We start from the raw sequence: 17373 nt of genomic DNA on the forward strand, positions 1-17373 counted from the left end.
TTTCTAGGATTAGTTGTTTGTGTATAGCTTATCTGTTGTAACAATACTCTCTTGTAATCTGTATATATACATGCTGGTTTTACATAATAAAATAAGCTTTCTGCAAATATCTATCTGTGTTATACTCAAGGACCACTAATAATGAAGTGTTCCTGCAATATATAATATATTTTCTACCAATATATGTTATCTTCAAAATGAAGGCTTACCAAATTATTAATACCAGTAATCACATATGATGGCTGCATTACCACCGAGAAGAAAGGGTTTTCAGATTTAAATCCGCTAACAGCTCTTTCAATAGCTTTATCTCTTTCAGTGTTAGACAAACGTTGTTTCCAACCAATTACATTTGATTTTGGCTTGCTTAAATTATCCATGGTTCTCATTCTCTTGTGAGGCCGAGAATATTGGAAAGAAGACTTATCCCCTGTTTTAGGAAACAGAGAATCATCATATTCCATTTCCTCCCTCTTTGGTTCGATGAGCTTATCCTTGCCAACGTTGGACTTCTTGTTAAAATGTCTGGGATTGGTGGGATATTCTATTTCCATAGCAACTTTATTAAATATGATAACATAGAAGTGAGAATTGCCTTCATATCTGAACAACAAAAAATGGCCCTGCTCTATCGAATAATGTTTTGCAAATTCCAGCCAACCCTTCTCTAACCAAACTTTACCACCACATTTTTCCAATTCAATTTTCCATTCTAGACCGCTTGGAAGTCTCAGAGTTATAGGGCTACTGAGAGTTCCTCCTTATTTCCTCACAAACTTTCTTGGAATATGCTGCATATCAATTATTTTTTTAGGCAAATAAAACAAAAATGCTGAAAAAAAAAAATTCAGTAGAGTATCATTGAATATTGTTTGTGTGAATCTGCTTAAGATTAAGAAAAATAAACAGAGATGCTTACAATCTTCTTTTCCCGAAGGGTGTTTTCTCGAACCACCTTGAAAAAATGGCGAGTGATAGAGGAAAGCAATTGCTGAGCATCAGTCATCTTCTTTGAAGTTGAAGTTTACAAAGTTTGGAAGCAGTTTCAATGGAGGTTTTTGGTATCGTTGGTCCTAAATAATTCTTTGCTCAATAATGGTTGGTACTGGAAGCGATGGTGACTAACCTCGGACGAAATCGGTGGAAGACTTGTTCCATTTCAGAAATACACAAAATGAGAACTTATAGAAGGGAAGGGAGCTTCAAGCCCTTCAATCGCAGAACAAATAAATGGGGAATGCCATTTTTGGGTTTTTGGTGCAGAAGAAAAGAGATATTTAAACAGACTTCTGGTTTCTATTGCAGCGAAAAATTTTCAATACAACCGAGAGTTTGTACCATGTGAGTCCCACCAGTGTATTAGTGTATCAGCGAATGAGCGGTCGTTATGGGTTTTTGCAACAGGTAAAGTGCTTGATTGATTGCCAGGGTTAGAGGCTCTTCAATTTCCGACTTTCAACTTTATTTTTTGGTTACGTTTTCAATCTCCTTTTAGATTGATGGGCTCGGAGTCTGTGTACATGTGTGTATATGTGTGTGTGTATATATATATATATATATATATGTAGAGGATTATTTTACGGTGAGGTCCTCTGTATTTGTAAAAGTAAAATTGATGCTTAAAAAGTATCAATTTTGATAAAGTTACATACTGACATTTCTCAACATAATCTCATCCCATGTATATGTATATATATGTATGACAAATTATACCAATTTTTTATCATACCTACATGCATTGCTTATTTAATAGAGTTAAATATAAAAGGATAAATATGATAAAATTATCTTAGGTTTTGACAAGGCAAGCTGAAAGTTCTTTTGATAAAAATATCAAAGTTTTGGGTAGATAATTTTTGTTTTTTTGGGGAAAAAGTTTAGATAGTACCTTCATTAAAAAATAATCTTTGATTTAGAAGAGAAAACTAAATTTTAAAATAAATATATGAATCACGATAATTTTCTATTCATATTTTTCTATTAAATTTGCTTACAAGGTATAGACAAGTTGGAAATATAGTGAAACAATATATAGTCATTTGCAGAGCAACTATCCTCTAGCTGCAAAAATAATAAAATAATATCCAATGCTTTCGAACAATATGGCAGCTATTGGTGATCGAAAATTCGGAAATGCCATCGGATTGGAGCCTTAAGTGCAACAAAGAAGGATAAAACCACTCGTTTTGATTTTTTAAGTTATATAATTATTTTTCTATTAAAATAATTTCAAAAATTAGAAAAAAACTTAGAAAATAAATTTATTCATTAGTGATTAGTGCATGATTAAATTTTAATGATAAATACTAAAATTTGATGGTAATGAACGGTAACTTCAATGGTAAAGTTCCTTATCTATATCCACGAATAGGCCTATTCAAATACAATGGATTAAGAAGGGCTAGGGATAGCCCAAAAAAAAAAAAAAAAAAAAAAAGAATGTTAACAAATTTTTTATAGCCCTTAATGAAAGCTTGATGAATATAAAAGGTATGAAATGGATTTTGTCCTACTTTTAAGGTTAAAAAAAAGATCGGTGCTTTCTAAAGTAAAATTCATGAGTAATATTTACTATTTCAGCAAAAAAGAGAAATATTTATTTATATATATATATATATATACATACATATATAAATGCGGATGGTCCTCATACGGACCACAGTATTGGTGACAGTTTTTCATAATATTAATGACAATTTTCTAATAAACTATCGTTAATACTATGAAAAACCGTCACTAATACTGCGATCCTCATAAAAATTATCTTTACCATAAAATTTTTGTATACATACATATGTATTCATGGAATACCAAATATTCCAAGAAGCTAGAAGGATTTTATAGAATCTAACAGAGCTCCACAAAAGTTGACAGCGAAAGCAGCATTAATGGAGTTTAAAGCTAATTTACATAGCATTAAATTCAAAAGGTGAGAAAGACCACAGTTTCGATATCTTGAATAGGATCAGAAAATATTCACTCGCAATGAATAAATTCTTTTGTCCTTGATAAACTCAACCACACAAACATCACCTACTTCCACACCATTCTCTCGTGCAAACTGCCTCCAACCACTACTCAATTTTGCTTTTGGCCTTGCATTTGCTTCATAGATGTACTGCACACGCCAAGTTTTCCCATCTGAATTGCGAAGGATAAGTTTTCTACGTTGATTACCCAGATGCTTCTGTGCAAAGCCCGTTGGTATAATCTGAAAAATAAAAACAAACAAAAAATGTTTTGAGCTTTTAGAATACCTAGATGTTTTCTAGATAAAAACAGGAATGAATATTCGTTCAAGTAGTCAAAAGCTTATTAGACTTACCAGATACATTCCGCTGGCATAAGTTGGTTGCATGACAACTTCGAATAAAGGGTATTTAGACCTAAACGCTTTAGCTCTTTTAATAGCTCTAGCCTTGTCCTCCACTGTTAGATGATGAAGGATTTTTGTTTGCTTTCCTCTCTTAATGCCTTTTTGCTTTGGAAATTTCAGCCCTTTAGTAATCAAGCAAGGAAAAATATATATAAATGATTTTTTTTTTAAATTATTATTATTCTATAAGAGTTAACAAAGTTCTTAGACTACATGAATCAAAACTATACATTAAATATTGTAAAAATGTTTAGAGTAATATATATATATATACACATATATATACCTTTATTTTCTGGCAATATTGAACGATAGCATTTCAGGTTTCTCTCTGGCACAGAGGGTTTTGTAATTTGCCTAGCTTTGGTTTCTTTACGATGATCAATACCAGTTCGGTTCCTCTTCACTTTCTGAGACCGAAGAGACTCTGTAGGCTCTCTTTTCCATCCAGTTTGGTACTTAGGAAAATAATCCAGAATTTGGACAGAATGATCATCATCATCATCATTATCAGACTCGGTTTCTATCTTCCCTTGAATATTATTAGCAGTGGTTTTAGAGCGATTTGTTGGATAATCAATATCCGTACTAGTATTTTCATCTAATATGCAAACATGGAAATTAGATTTTTCTTTATTATATTTAAACACGAGGAAGTATCCTTTTCGTATAGAATAGTAGTGGGCAAACTCTGGCCAACCCTTCCTTAACCAAACCTTTCCATCATCATCTTTCTCCAACTTCATCTCCCACGTCTTACCATCAGGAACTTCAAGAACTATTAAGTCCGGAAGATTTTTCTTGCATTTTCTCACGAACTTTGGTGGAAGTTTCTGCATAATCACAACCTTTCTTAATTTATATAAACTCTCTCTTAAAACAAATAATAAAAATAAAAATGATGAAGAAGAAGGAGAATGATTTTTTCGTGCTTACCAGCTGCTGATCTTGAAGAGTCTTGTCAGTAATCACCTTAAAGAAATTAAACATAGCGTCAAGAAATAGTAGCTAAGTCCGTAGGAAGGGTGGTCAGCATGCAGAGAAAATGGAGGGTTCGAGACTTGGAGTTTCTCACTGCCTGAAGAGATAGCTTTTTGGCACAGTCTGTTTTCAGTTTGATTGTAAAAGATATGCGTGGCTTGTGGAGTTAGATATATAAAAAATAAAATAAAATAAAAACGCTTATAAAATGTTAAGCGACATTAATGACAGGCTTAAAAGTTGGGCCCTTCGTCTTGTTGGAACTGCTACCTACCCAAATAAATGCTTACTGCGTGCAATTAGCATTTCCAACAAGCTCTTTTTATCAGTTTGATTATCTTTAAAAATACGGAGTCAATTTTCATTTTTAAGTTTCTAACATATTCTCAGCCGAGGTCCAGTTGAGTCGGTAAGTGTCATATATATATATATATATATATATATTTTTTTTTTTTTTTCTATTTCAGATTCAAATTTGTAACAAAGTGATAATATTGAGTTGGTAAATACTATATTTTTTTTATTTTTTTTATTTAAATTTAAATCTGTAACAGAATGATGATGTCGAAAATTAAAAAAAATTCAACATATTTTTTTATATTTATATTTATATATTAAAATAGAGAATGATTTGGTTCTTTAAATGCAGAAAGTGAAATTTATTATATAAAATTAAATTTTTAATACTTGTACAATATTATGTTAAATTTTTTATTCACTATTACCACTTTATGATAATTAATTTAATAAAATAATATTTTTACATTTCCTATCAACCATTATTATTCCACATTTTATATTTTTACACTTCCTATCAACCATTATTATTTTGCATTTTCTTATATGAAGTGAAAACTAATTTAAAGAATGTTGTTAGGATGATTTTATAAGAGTATCAGAAAATATTTTATAAAGTAAATAATATGTTCCTTGTAATAATTTTTTTTTTTAAACAGAGAGTGAAAAATTAAATGTTCCTCAACTTTATGAATTTTTATTGTTTTATTCATATTTCTTCTATATTTTTTTTAATTTTATTTTTAATTGTTATAATAGTGAATAGAAATTTGTAATATATTAAATTAAAATAATATTATATTAAAATAAAAAATGGGTTGGTTCTCTATATGTAAAAGTAAAATCTATTTATATATAGAAAAATCAACATAAAAAGCTTGTTGAAATGGTTTTTTAAAGGCTTTTTTAAAAATTAGATTTTTAAAATAAAAAATAGCTATATTCTACTTTTTATTTTTAAAAATTCATTAAAATGCTCTTTATAATAAAAAAATATACCTTTTTAAATAAATAAATAAACGTGGTCACAAATACTCTAGTTACAATCAAACCTCTTTATAATAATACATTATAATAAAACTATCTACATCTTATTATAAATAAAAATAAATTTCATAATGTAATAAATTATAAGTTTTTAAGATCCTGTTTTAAATAATTTTGCCTCTATATAGTAATAATTATCTTTATATTATTAAAAAGAAAAATAGTACATTGTATTAAAAATTTGACATGATATATAATATTTATATAAAATTGTTTGCAACGGTAGTTTATTTTTTTAGAATTGTTACAACAACATTTATAAACCCGTGGGTGCGTAAATAATTAGAAGCATAAATAATTTTTATTAAAACCAAAGTATTTCTAGCTTTTGAGCATGTTTAGAAATTTCTAGCACGAAATTTTTTCTATTTCCGTACTATTACTTTTAAAATTATATTTAATCAAATTAAACTATTTATAAATTATTTCATAATAAAAAATATAACTTGACTAATTAAAGATTTCATGTGTTATACAATAAAATTTTTAATTAAATTATAACCTTCTTATTTATAAAATTAGTTTAGTTTTACTTTGTTTCTTATGGGAAATAATTTAGTAAATATGGAAAATGACGTGTACAAAGTTTGACTGTTAAACCCCATCGAGTTGACCCCCCTTCTCCTCCAAAGTTTAGTGTAGTAAACCCCAACATCAACCGCCTTCCTCCGTGTAAAACTGCTGATGACGATTCGCCACCTCTTAAGTTCCATCGGGCACCGCCTTCACGGCCATTTGCCACCCGCGTCGTATCTAGTGCGGGGGGCACACTATAAGGCTCCGAAGGCTGCGACTCCGCCGTCACCTCCGACGCCGCCAAAGCCACCGCAAAAACCGCAGTGCTTTAGTTTCCACGACCACACGTGGGAGGATCCGTACAGCTGGATGTCGAATCTCAACGACAAGGTGGCCATGCGTCACATGGACATGTACATGGAGCAGGAGGAGAAGTACACGGAGGCCGTGATGTCAGATACCGAACGCCTCCAGAGCAAGCTTCAGTCGGAGATGGCCTCTCGCTTGGCTTTTGACCTTTCTACCCCTCCTCTTCGTTGGGGTCCCTGGTATATATATATATATATATATATTCCTTTATTTGTTTTACCTTTCTGTTTGGTTCCGAGAATTTTGGAAGGGAAAAGCGAAATTGATAAAAATTTATGAATTTTTATAGTCCCTTTTTTTTTTTTTTTTTTTTTCACGGTTTCAAGGTGGATGTTCGTCTCCGCAGGTTATATTATCGTCGTGTCGAAGAAGGCAAGCAATATCCAGTGCTCTGTCGTAGACTTGCGAGCCTAAACGAGCAGTTCGTTTCCCATAAATCTCCATCTGCTGGGTTTGATTTCGTTTCAGGGAAGAGAATTGAGCAAAAGCTGCTTGATTACAACCTAGAAGCTGAGAGATTTGGAGGTATTTGTTGTTTTCCAATTTTTGTTCTAGTTTTAGCTGCCTGTGTTTGGTTTCCAAGAAAAAAAATTTTGAGGATAGGAATTAGTAAGTTTGAAGCATTTGACAAGTTTGTTGTCGTATTCAATATTATTTAGGTTATGCTTATGAAGAATTATCAGAAGTATCTCCGGATCATCGATTTCTTGCGTACACCATGTATGATAAGGACAATGACTATTTTAGATTATCTGTGAGGAATTTGAATTCTGGTGCATTGTGTAGTAAGCCTCAAGCTAACCGTGTTTCAAACTTGGCATGGGCCAAAGACGGTCAAGCATTGCTTTATGTTGTCACAGATCAGAACAGAAGGCCTTGCAGGTTTATATGCATATATAGATTTTAGAATGTCTTAGTGTGCTTATTAATTAAGTGTTGGATTTGGAGAAGATAAAGTTTTGGTTTTTCAATTTTTTTTTTTTTTTTTTGTGATATCGATCCAGGATATACTGCAGCATGATTGGATCAACGGATGATGATGTTATGCTTCTTGAAGAGTCAGATGAAAGTGTATATGTTAACATTAGAAACACAAAAGATTTTCGGTTTGTGACGGTACATATGTTCTCTACCACATCTTCAAAGGTAAAACTTTGAAGAGCGAATATTTGTATTGACTAAACATTGTTTTAGTTAAGGTGATAGTGATCATGACCATGATTTAGGTCTTTCTAATAAATGCAGCTGATCCCCTCTCTGGCTTGACTTTAGTATGGGAGTGTGAAGGTACAGCCCATTGCATAATCGAGCATCATCAAGGGTCTCTTTACCTATTTACTGATGCTGCCAAAGCTGGCCAACCGGTTGATTATCATTATCTTCTTCGTAGCTCTGTTGATGCTTCTACCAGTCCCAGAATTTGGGAGGTTAGTGGGTTGTTCATCTCCTTATATGTTCTTTTATTTTGATTGTTAAGATCTTAAGCTTGAGTTGCTTTCTGTCCAATGAATCTATTCATTTCTAAGTTAGAACATTGACAATTGTGACATGTTTCTTAATTACATTCTCTTTCTCTTCCCCTTTTCTTTTCTATTCTCTGTGCAGTTCTTAAAGTCATGCTTTGCGATTTAGAATTTCTAAAAATGGCCATTAACATCTCTTACATCAACAATTGTTTTTACTTCTGTTGATTGTCAGTCTGATATAATAATTTGTGGTTTGTTTGGCTTAATTGATGCAGAATGTATTCAATAACAATCCAGATTTGGTTGTTGAGGACATTGATTTCAGTGATACACACATGGTACTTATTTTAAGGGAAGGTCGAAACCTTAGACTCTGCTCAGTTACTCTACCTTTGCCTGCTAAGAAGGTAAGCAAACAAAACCAACTATCTTGGGATTTATGTACATGAGTTCATTGGTAACAACAGCTGTAATGTGACTGGTAGTATTCTTTTTCCCTTCTTTTTGACAGGGTGCAGTTTGTTTGGAAGAGCTTTGCCCTTATTTCCTACCTCTTCCAAAATATGTTTCTCAAATTTCACCAGGACCAAATTATGACTACTACTCATCAACCATGCGTTTTACGATATCATCACCAGTGGTATGTTCATCTAATGGCCTATTCTTCCAGAAGATGAATTAAACCTGCTTTTGTAGCCATTTCATTAATGATTAATATTATTCAACATAAATCCTAATTCAAACATAATAGAACATTTGAATAAATTGTTCTGATTTATTATATGCCATCATTTTGGCATTCAGTGAGTAATGAAAGTATGGTCATCATAAATCTAGTAGTTTGTAACTTGCATGGTGGAATAATCTTCATAATTAGAAGGATGATTATAGTAAAGGTCTCATTATAGCTCCTTGTCTCTATTCAAGCCTTGCGTACTTTTATCTATTTTAAGAAAGATTGTGGACCTCCACAAACTTGGCTGGGAGAGGGAGAGAGAGCCCCTCCAAAGTTCAATCAGACCCATTCTTCTGAATTTTTTGGCAGATGCCTGATGCTGTCGTTGATTATGACCTGTCAAATGGAAAATGGAGCATTGTTCAGCAGCAAAATTTTCTCCATGAAAGAACACGAATTTTATATGGAACATCTTCACTGTCAAGAATATCTGAGGAAACCTCAAATTCCAATCCTTTGGATTCTACAAATCAAGTCGGATTTGGTGATGAACACTTGTGGAATGATCTTTCTGAATTTTATGCCTGTGAAGACTGCAGTGTCTCATCTTATGATGGAGTTATGGTTCCATTGACTGTTGTATACTCTCGCAAAAACAAGAAAGAGGATCAGAACCCTGGGTTGCTTCATGGGCATGGAGCTTATGGTGAGCTACTTGATAAAAGGTGGCGTAGTGAATTGAAAAGCCTTCTTGATCGTGGTTGGGTCATTGCATATGCTGATGTTAGGTATTTAAGTGTTCTAATATTGTTTTGAGTTACTTTTGGATTAAAATATTTTCTTACTTACTTTTATTTATTTATTTATTTGTTTAGATATTGTTGTCATAGAAGTAATTCTTACATTGACTATTCCATTAATGAAGCTTTCTTTTTATTTATGTGGGTATATTGTAGTTGTTTCCCTTGTCAATATATTTTCACCCTTATAGTGCCCATTTCTTAGCGCTGGTTCATTGGACAATTTTTTCAGAGGTGGAGGAGGTGGGGGTAGGAAGTGGCATCATGATGGAAGAGGTACTAAGAAGAAGAACTCCATCAGAGATTTTATTTCTTGTGCGAAATACCTTGTTGAGAGAGGGATTGTCAATGAAAACAAACTTGCCGGTTGGGGTTATAGTGCTGGAGGACTTTTGGTTGCTTCAGCAATCAATTGTTGCCCAGATTTATTTCGTGCTGCAGTTTTGAAGGTAAGTATGCATCTGTTGACATTCGTTTCATGTTTCTCATCTGTTTTCATTTCATAGCTTTTACCTGCTTGCTTGATCAAATTGGATTTCTCTTTATTATTTATGATTCTGTGAATAACAAGACTTTTATTTTCATATTCTTGTGAGAGTTCTAAGTTTTTTAAAAAAGAAATAAAAAAGGGTAATCAGTACGAAATTCAGCATTTGCTAGTATAAGCATAACCAAGTCTTTGTGTTATGCAAATATAAATGTAGACGCATACTACTGAATGTATGTGTATATCAGAATGAGTTCACATGGATGATGCATAATTATGTAGAACCAGTGTCAAAGCTAGGGCTGAACTTTGCTCTTAAAGCCATCCAATTTATGGTTCTGTTTCAGGTTCCATTTTTAGATCCAACCAACACTCTTCTCTATCCTATTCTACCATTAACAGCGGCTGACTATGAAGAGTTTGGATATCCTGGAGATACTGATGATTTTCGTGCTATCCGTGAATATTCTCCTTATGACAATATCCCCAAGGATGTTGTCTATCCAGCAGTATGGATATCTTCATCTTTCAATACAAGGTAAATTGGTTTTACAATTTTAGGTTATTTATTGTATGTGGCATCTGAAGTTTTGAGGCAGGAGCTATTAAGATTGTTATTTTTCTGATCTCCAAATGTGTTTATTAAGATGTGTAATGGGTAACATATAGCATGTAGCTATAAACATAGAAGGCCATGTCTTTACAAAATAGTAAATATTTGCTTTTTCATGAACCGAACAGAGAAGGTTGTGTTCATGAACTCTATGTTTGATATATTTCAGGTTTGGGGTGTGGGAAGCTGCAAAATGGGTTGCGCGAGTTCGGGAGTGTACATTTTATGACCCAACACGTCCTGTGTTGCTTAATTTAACAACCGACATAGTGGAGGAAAACAGGTACCTCCAATGCAAAGAGGCAGCATTGGAGACTGCATTTCTTATTAAGGTGATGGAATCATAGAATCTATTCGACAACCCTAGTCATCATGATACCTTTTAACCTCAGCAAATCAAAGTTAGCCACGTGGATAACTATAACTGCACTACCGCTGCACACCAGAATCCAATCTGGGGATAAGTATGGTTTCTCGATTCTATATTAAGGTCCCCTGAGTAGCTGTATCGGTTATGTGGAGAAAGAATAGACTTGTTCCGTATGAGAAGGGACACACAACCTGATTTACTGTGGTGGTCTGTGTGCTGAAGCAGCCAACAGAATCAAGACAGCAAGAGCTTTAAGTGGTTGGTGCATGAATTAAAACCATTAAATTATTTTTTGTCTACAGTTTTAGCTATTGAGATGTCAAATTTGTTACTTGTACATGCCATTTTTTGATTTGGAAGTTTTCTTATCCCTTTGTCTTATGATAATGGTTTATTAATTAAAATAAGCTGTACAATTCTGAATATTTGATCCATATCTATTGCATTTATTGATGACTAGGACGATTTTGACAACCAAAATCTTCAATATATAATTGTTTAGTACTCTAACTATATGTCAATCGGTTCAAGTTTGTCAATAATCACCGTCAACAACTACCACGTAAAAAACCTCCCATGATAAGTCATATTCCCCTAAATAACCTTCTATAGAGAAACTTTTGTCGAACTGGGTACACCACTTGGGTACACCACTTCTTTATGCTTTCTTTCTGATAGTGTAAAAAGTTGTCAGTGATGTTATTAAACGTTTATATATATGTGTTGGTTAGGTTTATTTTTATTTATTTATAATGGAAAGGAGGTTTTTATCATCATTATCTATTCTTAAAAGAAGCATGCAGTGCCACGACTGCAACCCTACCTACCTCAAGAAATAGACCCTTCGTAAGATTTCCTATAACAGAGTCCATAGAGGAAAAGAAAGTGAAAAAGAAAAAAGGTTGATATGTCTAGTATATTTCCATAGGAAACAAAAATAAATGGGTGTGGCCCAGTTTTGATAATTACTGCCATAGAAGAACCTCCATGTGTTCAAATCAGCCACTAATTCATTCCATTTTTTTCCCCCATATTGTTGATGCGCTTTGCATTATGCAATCTATTCCTGTTAACATCGGGTCACACTGTTGCTCGGTGTTTCAATTTTTAGTGTTATACTGAGGTAGAAACTTTGTCAGAAACATATATTGTCAAAGAGTTTTTATAGCAATCCCAGGAGGAAAATTGAAATTTGTTGCTTGTGGCTTTGGACCTAACTTGTGATTAATTGCCAGACAAACATCTTTTTCAAACAAATAGAAAAAAGTGTCAACTTTTCTACTCTTCGTACTGTAATGGGTGTTTTTCCCACAATACACGGAGAGCCGTATTTGACCCAAAAAAAATAAAAATAAAAATGTTGGAGAGCCGTCTGGTCGATTATTTTTCTCTTCTTCATATATAAAACCTCGGATTTCTAGTTAATTAAAGCAGCCAAAATTAGTTACGGTTACAGAAGAAATGAATTCAATTTCTGAAGGAGCAAAAGAAGCATGTCAAGTGATGGAAGTTGTGCCAATGTAATTCTGCTTTTAATTTACCATGACTTCCAAGATGATACAAATACCTAAGGAGACTCTACGAGAATCCAAAAAGGTGAAAAAGAAAAATCCAAGCAATAACAAACAAGAATTAACAAATTCATCCGCCTGCATTTGAAGAAAACCAGAGGAAGAGCCGAATAATGCAGCCACAGATATTAACATCTCTCACCTTGGAGACTTCAATCTTCTGTTCTGGCTCTTGAATATCCTCCCCAATGATTTATCCAAATACAACAGAATCCTTCTCTCTTCAAACTGGAACAAAATCACCAATTAGCTGTTTCAGGTTTTATGCCTCAGTTTCTTCTTCAACAGTTGGCAGCCCATCCTCTCTGACAAAGTCTGGATTAAGAAACTTCGCCACGAATGCCCACAACTTGTAAACGTCCTCAAAGTTGGTCAGAAAGCCCAGAGAAGCTGTGACAACCTCAACTCGTATAAACCCGCTTTTTCTGTCATTTCTGCCATTTTCCATTGGCCTGCAGAGTGTGGTATCCTGAAGATTTAAACCTCCTTGTTGCTGTCTTGGGCTATCTAAAATTCGTATGTGACTAAGGAAACCAATACCAAGAGATATCCCTTCTTTTTCAGCCAGCTTCTGAACTACTTCTGGATTGATTAGTCCCCTGTTTCTGTCTACAACATTGAAAGCCACAGCTGCACCCCTTTCATATTTAATTTTTGGGCCATAGATGTGAACTAGATTCATCGTGTTGTCTCTGTCTGGACCAGGTATCCTTAGCTGCAGTAATGAAGTCACTAGCCAATTGATCAAAAACCTCAGTCGGGTGGTGGTTTTGTTGAGACCCAATAGATTAATATGATCAAGATGGCGGCATATTATCTCAGGTTCCCTCCTGTCCCAGTCTTGCCCATCAGCATATTCTCCATCACTGGAATACTCATCATCCTCCAAGCTAGTCACAGATATTTCTCCTGTCTCCAGATTCTGGCCTAGCTGCTCTTTACGATTTTCTTCCATGCTAAAGGACACCCTTCTTCCCCTGCTAGCTGGTTCATTCTCTTCCAAACCAAAAAATCTACCACCAGCATATCTGTTCCCTTCCCTTCTCCCCAACAACCTAAATTCACCTTCTGTTTCTCTTCTTATGGCACTCTCTTTTATCTCTGAGCAAATTTCATTTGCTGATCCATTTTCTAGGCCACGATATCTGGAGTTTGAGGATAAACCATTCACATGAGACCCATTTAAGGCAGAATTTGATGCATACCTTGTAGGAAATGGTCCACTGATCCCAGGTTCTTCTTGGATCTCCCTACCATGAATATTACCTAATTCCTTTCTAGTATTTTGTGAAGTAGGGCTTGTTTCAGCAAATTGTTCTTCTTCAGGGACACGATCAAGTTCCTGGGAAACTGATAGGACAGCAGCATCAAATGACAGTACACGGCGCTCTTCATGTGGCCCTTCTTTGTCATCATATATCGGGCTGCCATATATCTTAGAAGTAGGTTTTGGAGAAAGTCGTTTATGGTTCTTCCTCCCAGTAAACCAATAGGGTGGCAAAGGAGAAGCCATCTTTTGTTTGTTGATCTGGCCTCCACTGTCAGACCCCAATGGACTCTGTCCCAAATCAATCCAAAATGAATTATCTGATGACTCATCTTCGCTAAAAACTGGGCTCTTCATCATCTCCCCAACTGAAATACTCTCAGCTTCTTCAAAAATGGTGCTTGTCCCATCTCTCTCAGAGCTGTTCTCTTGATCCATCTCAGTATCAAATACATCCCTTACCTGAGCAGATGTGAAAGCACCGGAGAAAGCAGGCAACTGTGAACCATGGCGAGTTTCAGAGGTTTTATCTCCATTTTGGACTACTTCATCATCTTCATTTCCACCCAATTTGTCCAGATCATCCACAGAATCACTCAGATATAACGGAAATTCAGGGGTAATCTTCACCATTCCAGACCCAGTACACCCAGATTGATTTTGAAGGCTTCCCATTACTGACTTTTTTATCAAAAGACATCCAAATCCGGTTGGGTCATACCCAAAAACCCTGTAAAATGATGTGATAATGAAATCTGGCCGGAATAGTGATAACCCAAGTGAATCCATATCCTTAGGACCTAATGACCCAGCATCAAGCAATACATGCCAATTATTCTGCTGCGCCAATGCCATCCACTGATAAGAGTACTTAGCCCCGGTTACTCTAGACTGAACCGGAAACACAAAAAGACCAGTAGCAGAATCCTTCTTCCTCTTCTTCTTATTTGAAATTTGCTTTCTCAAATCAGTGGAACAGAGTTTCAGAGTTGGCCATTTAAACCAGGCACTATACGCCTTTGCACCTTTCTCTCTAGCACTCTGAGTCATCCAATTCACAGACTGGCTCTCATAGTCGAACATGGTCAACAATTTTTTGTTTGTATGAAAAGGGTATGATTCAGCCAACAATTTAAACGCAGACCCTCTACTAACAGTAAAAACAAGACCATACTCATTCTCCGGAATGTTCAAATAATCCATAATCCTAGACTTTATGTAATGTTCTATCGTGCCTTTCTCAGCACCACCATAAAGAGCATGGTTACTCAAATTTGCAGTTATCTCAGACAGGCTAAAAGTAGAAGACTCCCAATAGTGAATTGTCTGAAGATAAGAGAAAAGCCCAAATCCACAGTAATCGAGGCATACCTTTGGAGACAAGTGCGAGTACTCGTCCACCCTCAGCTGATCAATCTTCTCCAAGGACTGGTACTTTGGATACATAGTCAGGAACTTGGAGAAAGATTCATGGAGGTCAGGAATTGAATCTTCGGATTCAAAGATGCGCTCAGCAGCTAGAGCAGTGGCTCTAAGGAATTCTCGCTGGGCATGGAGCCTAGCGAGGGACCTGGATCTCTCAAGCAACTCATCACGGTTGGAAGTGATTTCAGACTCCATGTCTTGCGATTTAATCAGCGAACCATCTTCAGACGCTTCCTCAAGAGCTTCTCTGAGCTTGTTCTCCTGGAGTTTTCTCAGAATTGATTGGTTTTTCTTGATGTCAATGGCTGACTCAGACCCATTTTTCCTTCTGCTGCCCTTCTTATCCATGAGCAGAGCAGCACAGTGGGATAAGGGTTTCAACAGTGAAAGATGCATGAACGCTGGTTTGTGAAATTCAATCTGACAGAAAAGTTATAAGGGAAATTTGGCTCACAGTTTCCCTAGAAACAACAGGTTTAGCCCATCAAAGAAGAAGAACTCCTTGACAGCTTCAACTTCAAACTCTAGGTCCTTTGAGCCGAAAAGCGGAGTTTAATACAGATCAAAGAGAACCCAGTTCTGGTTTTCTCCAAGATTTGGATTAAGAGTGAAGAAAAAGAGTATATTTTAACGCACAAAACAAAAAAAAAAATTCCAGAACCCAGAATCTGAAAAAACCGGTGACTCAGTGGAATATCCCAAACAATTTCCAGGCCCAAAAAAAAAAAAAAAAATGGCAACTTTAACTCAAAATCTCAATTTTCACTCAGAAAGTATAATTCCAAATAAGGTTAAAAATACCCCCTACAAAAAAAGAGAAAGAAATCAAAGGTCAAGCCCTAGAATCCAGATCCCCAAACTTCACAGAAACCCACTACGTACAGGAACCCCAAAAAATCAATGCAAGAAAAAAGAAGGAACACAGAAAGAAAAAAAAAAAAAGACGATCTTTAATTGGTAAAAAAACCCAGAACGTAAAGAAGGCCCTCAATTTGTTTTGAAGAATGAAAGACTCAACAAAAACACCTGAAAGAGAGATCAAAGACTTCCGTCTCTCAAAGTCTCTATGCGTCACCGCAACACCATTAAAAGCAAGCAAGAACCCAACACATCAAATGCCCATTTTACTTTGAGAATAGTAACTCCAAAAACATACCGGTATTGATTTTGATAACCCCACTGCGCTCTCACTTTCTCTCTCCCTCTTTCATTGACCCTATCTCTCTCTCTCTCTCTCTCTCTCCACAATCTCCAACACTAAAAAACTCTCTCTTAACATACAGTGACAAAGGACATTGACTTTCCATAACCAAACGTAACTAAACGATGCTCTTTGTTTATTTAATTTTTATTATTTACGTTTTCCAAATAATTTTTAATTATTAATAATAATCAGGTTGAATTTTTGCTGGGTTGTGGTGGGACCTACAAAAGCCACTTTCCTCTATAGTCATAGCCTAAAGTCAAACAATCAGCTGGTTTGTAGAAAAGCTGATTTCTGTCCAACTAGGGCCAACTACAACCTCCAAACTTATTTTACGGAATTTCTATTTCTCAAATTTTGACTTCTGCCATTTTTCATTACTTTTTGTTTCGAACTTTTTTATTTTTATTTGTATTTTTATTTTTTCTATTTTAGATTTCAAGAAATTGGATTGCTTTGCTTCTCTTCTTTTTGCATCTAATTATTGAAGTTTTTGGATCCTTTTAAAGCAATTAAAGGCCTTTTGCTTTGAGATATTGAAATATTTAATTCATGTACAACAATCAGAATCCAAGATAAAAGCTTTTTATTGGTCATGTGTTCCACTTGTGGGGGAAAAAAAAAAAAAACCAATATATTTATTTCAAATCGTAGTGATCAAAGGATAAATGCTTTTCAATTTAAATATTATACGTGGTAGTAAATTTTAGAATATTCCTAGGGTATTAAATCCAAAATTTTAGCTAATGCCTTGATTGATCTTGTTCGTTATGATGCATGTTATGAGAATTGAAAACACTTTGAACCAGATTAAGATTAAGGTAGTTGTATTTTTTTTATTTCATATTTAAAAGCAAATAGATTAATAAATAAAGAAGAAAAGGAAAGCATGGGAAGTGCTTAGAATA

General features: G+C 34.6%; 3 protein-coding genes across 3 annotated transcripts; 1 reads left to right on the forward strand and 2 right to left on the reverse strand.

Moving 5' to 3' along the window:
• Positions 1–2644: 2644 nt before the first annotated feature.
• LOC112492629 (B3 domain-containing transcription factor VRN1-like) lies at positions 2645–4582 on the reverse strand. Its single transcript, XM_025076838.3, has 4 exons — positions 4313–4582; positions 3663–4209; positions 3326–3498; positions 2645–3211 (listed from the first exon to the last, which is right to left on the reverse strand). Exons 1-4 carry the CDS (start codon positions 4364–4366, stop codon positions 2966–2968), a joined length of 1020 nt encoding a protein of 339 aa, XP_024932606.3. The 5' UTR covers positions 4367–4582; the 3' UTR covers positions 2645–2965.
• A 1740-nt stretch (positions 4583–6322) lies between these two features.
• Positions 6323–11423, forward strand: LOC107424719 (uncharacterized). The gene is made up of 11 exons (XM_048479974.2): positions 6323–6765; positions 6933–7111; positions 7246–7468; positions 7591–7732; positions 7813–8013; positions 8328–8459; positions 8564–8692; positions 9098–9516; positions 9761–9977; positions 10363–10553; positions 10798–11423. Exons 1-11 carry the CDS (start codon positions 6386–6388, stop codon positions 10973–10975), a joined length of 2391 nt encoding a protein of 796 aa, XP_048335931.2. The 5' UTR covers positions 6323–6385; the 3' UTR covers positions 10976–11423.
• Positions 11424–12499: 1076 nt separating this feature from the next.
• Positions 12500–16555, reverse strand: LOC107424753 (uncharacterized). The gene has a single exon (XM_016034612.4). The coding sequence runs from the start codon at positions 15655–15657 to the stop codon at positions 12832–12834; it is 2826 nt and encodes a 941-aa protein (XP_015890098.2). The 5' UTR covers positions 15658–16555; the 3' UTR covers positions 12500–12831.
• Positions 16556–17373: the final 818 nt, after the last annotated feature.

This window comes from Ziziphus jujuba, chromosome 7 (genome assembly GCF_031755915.1).
Source record: "Ziziphus jujuba cultivar Dongzao chromosome 7, ASM3175591v1".
NCBI classification, from domain to species: Eukaryota; Viridiplantae; Streptophyta; class Magnoliopsida; order Rosales; family Rhamnaceae; genus Ziziphus; species Ziziphus jujuba.

Coding starts and splice junctions, on each gene's coding strand:
- LOC112492629 (XM_025076838.3), bottom strand. CDS start 4,366: ATGTTTAATTTCTTTAAGGTGATTACTGACAAGACTCTTCAAGATCAG. Junction 4,210..4,312: donor CTCTTCAAGATCAGCAGCTG/GTAAGCACGAAA, acceptor GTGATTATGCAG/AAACTTCCACCAAAGTTCGT. Junction 3,212..3,325: donor ATGCCAGCGGAATGTATCTG/GTAAGTCTAATA, acceptor TTTATTTTTCAG/ATTATACCAACGGGCTTTGC.
- LOC107424719 (XM_048479974.2), top strand. CDS start 6,386: ATGACGATTCGCCACCTCTTAAGTTCCATCGGGCACCGCCTTCACGGC. Junction 7,733..7,812: donor TCTCTACCACATCTTCAAAG/GTAAAACTTTGA, acceptor ACCATGATTTAG/GTCTTTCTAATAAATGCAGC. Junction 10,554..10,797: donor TCTTCATCTTTCAATACAAG/GTAAATTGGTTT, acceptor GATATATTTCAG/GTTTGGGGTGTGGGAAGCTG.
- LOC107424753 (XM_016034612.4), bottom strand. CDS start 15,657: ATGCATCTTTCACTGTTGAAACCCTTATCCCACTGTGCTGCTCTGCTC.